The sequence below is a fragment of the Engraulis encrasicolus genome, chromosome 3, assembly GCF_034702125.1.
Source record: "Engraulis encrasicolus isolate BLACKSEA-1 chromosome 3, IST_EnEncr_1.0, whole genome shotgun sequence".
Lineage (NCBI taxonomy): Eukaryota > Metazoa > Chordata > Actinopteri > Clupeiformes > Engraulidae > Engraulis > Engraulis encrasicolus.
The window spans coordinates 40,790,200-40,800,392 of record NC_085859.1 but is presented as its reverse complement, the minus strand read 5'-3'; the positions used below and the strand labels follow the sequence as shown (position 1 = coordinate 40,800,392).

General features: G+C 46.6%; 1 protein-coding gene across 2 annotated transcripts in view; it reads right to left on the bottom strand.

The window, feature by feature from the left end:
* Window positions 1-10,193, bottom strand: part of znrf3 (zinc and ring finger 3) — a 109,574-nt gene that overhangs the window by 6,919 nt on the left and 92,462 nt on the right. The window contains exons 3-6 of one of the 2 annotated variants that reach the window (XM_063195415.1): window positions 6,619-6,693; window positions 2,300-2,431; window positions 1,811-1,921; window positions 971-1,138 (exon numbers count right to left, since the gene is read on the bottom strand). In XM_063195415.1, coding sequence (XP_063051485.1) covers window positions 971-1,138; window positions 1,811-1,921; window positions 2,300-2,431; window positions 6,619-6,693 — 486 coding nt within the window. The remainder of the gene's footprint in view (window positions 1-970; window positions 1,139-1,810; window positions 1,922-2,299; window positions 2,432-6,618; window positions 6,694-10,193) is intronic. The other variant, XM_063195416.1, reaches the window with a different exon arrangement.

The window sequence follows — 10,193 nt, the reverse complement described above, 5'->3', positions numbered from 1 at the left end:
ACGCACTACACTACACCACTGCACTGCCTAACGCACTACACTACACCACTGCACTGCCTAACGCACTACACTACACCACTGCACTGCCTAACACACTACACTACACCACACCACTGCCTAACGCACTACACTAAACCACTGCACTGCCGAACGCACTACACTACTGCCTAACGCACTACACTACACCACTGCACTGCCTAACGCACTACACTACACCACTGCACTGTCTAACGCACTACACCACTGCACTGCCTAACGCACTACACTACACCACTGCACTGCCTAACGCACTACACTACACCACTGCACTGCTTAACGCACTACACCACTGCACTGCCTAACGCACTACACCACTGCACTGCCTCATCACCCCTGACAAGGCTAACTGGAACTGCACCGGCCTCCAATAAGGAGCAAGCTCCCAACATGCATCAGTCAAAAACTGCCCGAAAAGATCACACGACCTGAGCGAAGAAAAGGCTTTTGGGCTCTTGAGTTGGGAGTACAATGGCGGTTCTAGAATAAATTTGCCAGGGTCGGCCGAGGTTGGCCCAATGTGTTTTTAGGGGGCACATTTAGTGAAAAAAAAACGGTAAAATATTCTATTTTATGTATTGTATTTTATATTTAGATATTTCAGTAAAAATAATCTTGACCATTGGCTGTTTAGAACAGGGGCCGCAACAAGGGCCAGGAGCAATTCTACAGGGGCCGTGGCCCAACCTGGCCCCCCTTCTAGAATCGCCTATGTGTGTGTAAATTGTTGCAGGGATGTCATATGCCCCTTCTGTGGAAATTGGATGGTTCTTCGAAATTAGCCATCTCTAGCCCAAACCCAAACTGACCAAGAAGTGGAGTTTGTAGCTAAGCTTGACAGGTGAGACAGGCCACTCAATTAGTGAGGAGAGCAGTACTAAAACGTCCACGTGTGTGTGTGTGTGTGTGTGCGTGTGGTGAGTGATGGTCTTACCTCCCCGTCTATGTACTTCTCCAGGCAGATGGCACAGTCCGACGTGGAGCTGCTGCTGACGGAGTCCGACGCTCCGCAGCTGCTCTCCCGCTGACCCTTGACCTTGGCCTTGAACTTGCGCGTCTCCATCTTCTCCAGCGCCTGGATGGCCATGCGGTTCATGGAGCTCTGGAGGACAACACAGCATCGCCATCACATCAGTCACATGAGAGATAACTTCAGTGTATACATGTCTGCGCGTGCGTGCGCTCGTGCGCGCGTGCGTGTACAACACACATACTGTACAGGGCTACTCAGTTTCTATTTGTTTGTTTTATTTCCGTGTAGAAACCCATGCACTCATCATCTTGTTTTCAGCACCTCATCTTCTGAGGTTAGATGTACAGTGTCATGATGGGGGGGAGATCAAATTTGTGACTAGTAGAATAGCTGGATGGCTAGTGATTCGGGAAAAGCACTAGCCACATTGGCCAGCAAGCGAAAAAGTTAATGTCAAGCCCTGATACTGTACACTGTGGCCATTTCCCATTGTCTAGTGTGCACCCTTTGAAGCGTGTCAGTCTTTGCAATCACGTCCAGTGGTTGGATACTCTTTGGTGAACTCTGCGGAGTATCCAATCACTGGGCGTGACTAATTAGGCTGACACACTTCCAAGGCCCATACACTTGACATCGGGAAATAGTGATTGCCAGACTTTTGGCTAAAGAACACATGCAAAATGTCAGGAGAGGGTCAAGTCATCAAAAGAGGGTTCATGAAATGTAATGTCATGTAATGTAATGTGCTGCTGACCTGGCTGTAATGTAATATAATGTGATGTCATATAATGTGCTGCTGACCTGGCTACGTCGCTGTTTGAGCTTGATCTTGATGAGCAGGATGAGGCAGACCAGGGACACCACCACGAAGAAGGCCAGGAAGATGCCCATGTCGAAATACTCAGCAGGCTGCTATTGCAAAAACAACACGCAAACACAACCAGACAGCAATGCTTTAATATGCGCTCTTGCACATGGATGCAAACACACACACAGACACACACACACACACACACACACACACACAGACACACACAGACACACACAGACACACACACACACACACACACACACACACACACACACACACACACACACACACACCAACTTGACGCACATCCCAACTTCACACACAGACCCCAACTTGACAAAGTGAAGCCATCCACATCAATATGAAAGCAAACCATCGCAACAAGGGGAGTGTGTGTTGGTGTGTGTGTGTGTGTGTGTCTGTGTGTTGGTGCGACTGTGTGTGTGTGTGTTTGTGTGGCCACTGGCTGCCTTATTTACCCTGGGCGGCCTGTGCTGGATCCTGGCGCGGGCCACCTTCTGCTTGTTGACGATGTTCATGAGCTTGATGGCGTCGGCGCCCTTCACGTACACTACCGGACGCTTCAGGGGATCCTCCGCCAGCTGGTTCAACTGCAAGGGAGAGAAGAGAGGGAGGGCAGTTGCAATGTTATCCCGCTCTATTGTCTTATTTCAGAAAAAAAGGGCAACCGTGGTTTAACGCAGTGGTTCTTAACCTGGGGTGCGGGCACCCCCTGGGGGTGCGCCAGAGATTTCAGGGGGTGCGCAAAATTTTGTTTGTGTCAACGTTGTGACCAAAATTCTGCTTCCAACCATTGTGATTAAGTCAAAGACCAAACTAAATCACGTTTTGAACCTAATGTAAAGTCATTAAAGTATTCATTAATGTCATAAGCAAGAATCATTGTAATTATTCACTTACATATTTTTTGTGCGTATACACGTGTAGACGTTTGGGTTGGGGGTGCGCGGCTTGTCTAGGGCACAGGTTAGGGGGTGCTTCAAGAAAAAAGGTTAAGAACCACTGGTTTAACGGGTAAGTAGATGGACTTTAGATCAGAGGGTTGCGGGTTCAAATCCCAACACTGTTTTCAGTGCTGGGCACAAAAGCATGTGTGTTTCCAATGACACGAGAAGAGAGCGCCATGATGAAAAAAAAAAGATAAAAAAAAAAAAAAAGTGGCTATAGACTGCAGACATGGAAACTGTGGTAAGGTCTCTTGGAGTAGGGATGAGGAAAAGAGGGGAGATTTTTTTTAAAGAGTAAACGAATTGCATGTTCTGAATTTGGACGCCGAATTTAGCCAGCCAGCCTCCCTTCCCCTTCCCTTCCCTCCTCTCTCATCCGCTCTGGTTCTGCGCAGTCTAGCGCTGGTTGCTCTCTGTAATTACAACAAAACCCAAAAGGAAAATACCAGGATATTCAAACCCCTCGCTTCTCCTCCTGTCGTCATGTTTGCTAGTGAAATATGAACATCTCCTCAGAGAGAGAGAGAGAGAGAGAGAGAGAGAGAGAGAGAGAGAGAGAGAGAGATGGAGAGAGAGATGAAGAGAGAGAGAGAGAGAGAGAGAGAGAGAGAGAGAGATGGAGAGAGAGAGACCAAAGTCTGATTTCAATCCCTCAGCTGGCAGAGCTATCGGTCGGTTGGTCGGTCGGTCTCATTCATGAAAATGGAGGAATGGAGGCTTCACAGACTCATCTGCAGCAGCACATACTGTAGGAGGATAAACAGCTGGACATTGACTGGGTACAATATTGCAGCAGCCCTGGGGGTGCATTTCTCAAAAGAGACGTTGTTAGCCTGTTATCAACTTGGGTAGTTGCCAATGGAAAAATGCATTGAAAACTGCAAAGTAGCTAATGTAGTAAGCAACTTTGGTTTCGAGAAATGCACCCCTGTTAAGTCACTGGCACTGAACTTGAGTGATTCAGACATGTAGATGGCATACACACAACAAGATATATGGACACACATATACAGTGAGAGAGTGAGAGAGAGAGAGAGAGAGAGAGAGAGAGAGAGAGAGAGAGAGAGAGAGAGAGAGAGAGAGAGAGAGAGAGAGAGAGAGAGAGAGAGAGAGAGAGACAGAGGCAGAGAGAGAGAGGCAGAGGCAGAGACAGAGACAGAGAGACAGAGAGAAAGAGAGAAAGAAAGAAGAGGATGAGGGAAACAGGCAGATGAAAAGACAGACAAAACGAGAGAGAGAAAAAGTTTTGTGGCTCTGTGCGCACGACAGAAACCAGCATAGAGAAAGAATGATGAGGAGTGACGACAGCGGAGGGAGGGGAAAAAAAGAACAATAGTTTGGGGAGACCCATAAAGGAAGAAAGCTGCCACTTCCATCAAACTCTGGGAGCCACAGGCTTTGATGGTGATGGTGGCGGTGGTGGTGGTGGAGAGGGAAGAGAACATGGAGAAGATGCGGAGGAGTGGAGCGGGGGAGGAGAAGAGGAGAAGTGGAGGAGTGGAGAGGAGAGGTAAAGGAGGAGAGGGTGAGGAGTGGAGAGGGGAGGAGGGGAGGAAAAAAGAAGAGGAGAAGAGAAGAGAAGAGAGGTGGAGTAGGAGTGGAGAGGAGATGAGGGGAGGATAGGAGTGGAGAGGAGTGGAGAGGAGAGGAGAGGAGAGGAGAGGAGAGGAGAGGAGAGGTGGAGTAAGAGTGGAGAGGAGAGGAGAGGAGAGGGGGATAGTGAGTGGAGAGGAGTGGAGAGGAGAGGAGAGGTGGAGTAAGAGTGGAGAGGAGAGGAGAGAAGAGGAGAGGAGAGACTGGAGAGGTGGTGGAAGAGGAGAGGTGAGGAGTGGAGAGAAGAGGTGTGGAGAGGAAAAGTGGCAGAAGAGTGGAGAGACTGGAGAGGTGGTAGAAGAGAGGAGAGGAGTGGAGAGAAGAGGTGGAGGAGAGGTGGTAGAAGAGAGGAGAGGAGGTGGAGGAGTGCAGACAATGGACTGGAGACACATGGTATAGGGTGAACGGGTTGCGTGGTTGAGCTAAGCTCAACAATTAAATATATCTATCCGACTAGCCTTTCAGCCATGACAGAACAAAGACCTCTAGGAGGTGTCGGGGAGACACATTAAGACCGAGGCAGAGAAAGAGAAGAAAAGAAAGGGCATATTCTTCTCACAGCTATCCATCCATCCAGCAGAAGAGGAGAGGAGCGGAGAGGAGAGGAGAGGACAGGAGATGAGGGAAGACACCCAAGCTGGGCCGAGAGAGAGAACATGGGTGACCTCAACTTTATACGACCATGAGCTCATCATAGCAGAAGGCAGGGCTCACCCGACCCGCCAATGTTGAACCATCTCTGCCTCCGTGACAGGCTGGCTGTAAGGCGATGCTCTTTCACACGTCAGTGTGTCCGAAAGGTATCGACAAGGTCAAACGTATCATCAAGGGCGGGCGGGTGATTAATAAACGGCGCGCTGACTCCATCCATCACGAATGTGTCAGAGGGTGGAACGACGGAGGAAAGGGAAGACGATAGGAGGGGTGGGTGATGATGGCTGGTAAAGATCCTCGCCCTGGCCGAGAGGGGTTAGACTTACCCCCCCTATCCACTATCCCCAGCACCCCGCGGCTGGGAGCAGGGTTGCCGACGGGGGGGACAAAGGGGAAAGTTGTCACGGGCTCAGGGACAGAGGGGGCCCAAAAATTGGGTCCCGATTACATTGTATCTATTGGACTGGGAGGACCTTTCAGATGACTTTGTCTTAGGTCCGGCCAAAAGCGGTCAGCGGCCTTGCTGGGAGAGAGGACGGGTAAGATTATGCCTCTTACACAACAACGCACACTACAATTCACTTCACACACACACGTTCGTTTGAACGCTCCAACCAACCAACCTACGTCATCTCGTCCAAATGTCGAGAGTATTTTTGCTCGCAGAATTGTTACAGTGAGTCACGGGAATAACGTCAACTGTGGTTTTGATTTCTTAGTGACGTGCCAGCACTGCAGTGTGTGTTGACAGGGTTGACAGATTTTGGAGGAGGATTCAGTGTTATGGGGTTGTGTCCAAAAATCACAAGACTGGCATAATTTATGTGGAAGACCTTACACTTCACTTTGGGGGCACAGACAAGGGTAGAAAAAAAATGTTCTATTATGTTAACTCCTCAATGTCCTTTGAGATGGATGAATGGAGTACAGGGATCCCTTTTCCAGTGATGCCTCATGATGGGCAAACTGGAGAAGCTGCCACATACTCAACATGGCTATGTTTACATGAGGTTTTAAATCACGAATTAATAATTCAGAATTGAATAGTTCTGTCGAGTTTACTTAAATCTTTCTTTTCAGTCCGAATTGTGAAGTGTTTACATGGCGTTTTCAAAGCGGAATTAAGCTTTATGCAGAATTAAAGTGAGTTAATTCTGAATGAAATGTCTCATGTAAACGAGGTCAGTCTCCCTAGACAGGTAAAACCAGGTAATGTTGGAAAATGTGGTCCTGGATTGTATAACTCCTGAATACAGCTTGCACGTCAATTCTATATTCTATATTAACACCGCATGACTGAGGTGACTCTGGAAAAGGGGGGTATGTACAGTATGTACAGCATCATAAAGTGGTTTGTGGGGCGCTGTGGCGCAACACGCTAAGCCCCACACACTTGGGCTTGCATGCCCATGGGGACCCAGGTTGAAGTCCAGCCTGGGTCATATCCCAACCCTTCCCCATCTCTCTCCACACTCACTTCCTGTCACACCTTCACTGTCCTATCCGAAATAAAGGCCCAAAAAGCCCATAAAAATATCATTTAAAAAAAAAAAAAACATAAAGTGGTTTGTGAGGCTGCTTACTTGATCAATGGCCTCTGGGTTTTCAGACACATCGAAGATGACCGCCGTGGCCCCTCTCTGTACCGCTCTCTTGGCCTGGAAAGAAAAAGATGGAAGACAATTGAATGGGTTGTCTTTATAACAAAATGAAACCCACGATACAATACAAAAGTAAAATAAATATATCAATACAAACAACAAAAAAATAGTAAAATGTTGGTATTTGGTGCAACATCTCAAATAAGAAGAAAAATGGTGAACAAGGGAGAGGGAGTAGTACTGTAAGCTGCGGTCACATTCACACAACTTCATTCATTTCAGTCATTACCACTTTCAACCACCAGAGGGCCTCCTCCTTTCACATAAAATAACGTCCAACTCTGCTCTCCACTTCGTCTTCGGCTTCTGAGCAGCACTCCCCTCTCCCCGCTCACTCTCCAAGAGTTGCCTTGGCCATGTGTTTGCCTTTTCCCCCAGAATTTCACAACAAGTTATATCAACTTCAAATGAGCTGCGGCGGTGCAAGCCACCCGCTGAGGAAGACGGCCCACATTCAAAGGAGCCTCGCTGAGTCATAACGAGCCATATTGGTGTCCTCACGGCAATGGCCACTTGTGTCCTATTGCTTTATTATCAGGTCACTTTTATTTATTTTTTTATTTCTCCTTTATTTTACTAGGGTAAAAACACATTGAGGCAGTTGCCTCTTTTTCAAGTGGGCCCTGGCCAAAAGAGCAGCAAAAACGCAAAACGCACTCCATAGGACTCACAGTACAGAGAGAAACAAACAATTCACAAAGACAGCATATCCACAGACAGCAAAGCATAAAAGATTGAGACATAAAAACATGCAAGACATAACCATATAGAAATATGCAGGACATAACAAAAACTTGCAAGCAAGACAAACAGAGCTCATCAATAAAATACACAACAAGGACATAACAAGAAGCATAGACCAATGCAGACACTTACAAGATGAACACAAGACATGCTACGCTGAATTTGTTCAATATGTTTTTTGTTTGTTTGATTTTCCCAACCACAAAACCTCAAAAACACACACTGATACTGCAAGGTGACTTAAAATCAGACAATGGAATGAAGACGTCTAGTCCTAGCTGTTTCTGAAGTTCATTCCAGGTTGAGGGGGCATTGTATTGAAATGCTAATTTCCCAAGGTCGGTTCTAGGGGTAGGTGGGTTAAAGAGAATAATATCCTTTGATCTAAGATTATATCTATTATTTGAGGAAGAAAGCAATGACAAGTAAGAGGGAAGCAGACAAATGACTGCTTTGTAAATAAAAGTAAGCCAATGAAGTTTTGCTTATGCCTCAGAAGGAGATGGGGCATAGCAGTATAAAATAGTGTCATCTGCATACAGATGCACATTTGCATCTACATATGCACAGATATTTATGTAGATGGTGAAAAATAACAGCCCCAAGATGGAACCTTGTGGAACGCCAATTTTAATTTGAGCTCTTCCTGATGTTATACCATCACAGGAGACACATTGATGCCTATTTATAAAATCATCTTTAAACCAAAGTAAAGTTTTTTCAGACATACCTATGCTGTGCAGAGAATGTAATAAAATACTATGATTTACAGTATCACATGCCTTGGATACTTTGAAAGTCAGTCATGACTCATGAACATCTTCAGTGAATGGATGCAATAGATTATTATTTAGACCGTGGGTGTGTGTATGTTAACTGATGTAAGGCTTTTTGGAAAACTCAAATGTTGCGATAGGTTTACTGCGATGTAAAATAATGTGCATTAGGTCTTGCATCTATGTATCTATGTAAGCTGTCAGACACCTTCAGTTCCCTCGGGATTAATAAAATAACTCTACTCTACTCTACTACTCTTTCAGTCAAATGAAGAAATGGCCATGGACAAAGAAAAAATGTACTCAGGGGAAGCAGATATTGCATACCCGCTTATTATCATTATTATTATGCATATAGAAAGTTTTATGAATGGCAGAAAGGGCTGACTTTTTAGGGTGGTGAAACGGTCCAAAACTGTTCCGAACACCTTTGCATACGCTTATTCCCTTTCCCTCCCCTGTGGACTGTCCCCCATCTTGGCTGGACTTGAAACGTCCACTCCAATACCTGATATGGAAAAACTATCCCAGCTATGCCTCAGCTTTCAGCTGAACTCTCAACACAACACAGCCCAACACGTCTTCTCAACACAGATGTGAGAAAAGAAAATGAAAACAACAAAAGAAAGTTACAAAAACGTTTTTTTATTTGTTGTTGTTTTCGATCTCTCTTTGTACCAACCAATAACAGCTTTTCACACACTTACACAAGGCAACCAACACTCATCACACGCACGTGGCACAACACTAAAACACAAAATAAGACGACATATTCAAGCATTCAAGACACCACACAGACACACACAAACATCCATCTCTATCTATGTGTTCCTGTGAATATGGCTCATCACATTATTAACACAGGCACAACGAAACACAACATATTCAAGACACACCATGGACACGCACACAAACATCCATACTGTATCCATGTATTACTGTCTAGTGTACCAACAGTTGAGAGAGAAGACTATTTGGACATGTTGGAACTCTGCAGAAAAGACACTAAGGTGCAAGGAGCGGAGAGGAGAGGAGAGCAGAGGAGAGAAGAGGAGAGGAGAGGAGAGGAGAGGAGAGGAGTGGAGAGGAGTGGAGAGGAGAGGAGAGGAGTGGAGTGGAGAAGAGTGGAGAGGAGAGAAGAGAAGAGGAGAGGAGAGGAGAGGAGAGGAGAGGAGAGGAGAGGAGAGGAGTGGAGAGGAGTGGAGAGGAGTGGAGAGCAGAGGAGAGGAGAGAAGACCAGATGAGAGGAGAAGAGTGGAACGGAGAGGAAAGGAGAGGAGAGGAGAAAAGATGAGATGAGAGGACAAGAAGGGAGAGGGAAGGGGTGGACAGGGAAGGAGAGGAGAGAAGGAAAATAGAGAGGAGAGTAGAGGAGAGGAGAAAAGAGGAGAGGAGAGGAGAGGAGAGAGGAGAGAGGAGAGAGGAGAGAGGAGGAGAGAGAGGCTGCCTGACTGGCTGATTACAATCTGGGGCTGTGTCGGATCTTTATATAGCCCAGCCAGACGCTAAACGTGCATATATACGGCCCGCTCTCTCGCTCTCTCTTGCTCTCTCTGTCGGTCGGTCTGCTGGGCGGGCGGCTGGCGGGCCCCTGGGTGTGGCCAGGGACAAGCGCTCGGGGCCTATACTTTGAAAGGAGCAACAGGCATTCTCCCTTCCTTTGACTGGTATATTTTAGAAAATGAGGCATAGGCAACATTCTCCTTCTGTTATGACAGATATATTTTCGAAAGTAAAAAGAGAGGCAGAGAGAGGCAGAGACTAGCGAAGGAACGAAGGAAAAGAAACATGATAGAATACATTTTCATTGTAACGGGTAGGCTACAGCAGAGGGAGAGCGAAATAACAGGGGATGGATGGAGCAGCACAGGTTTCCCCAAGCACTTTATTGCTAACGCGGCCACCTTGACAAGACAAACCACCTTGACTAGGTCCCCTGAAAAGATAAAGATTTCATGTTGTGAATGTAATTTCTGA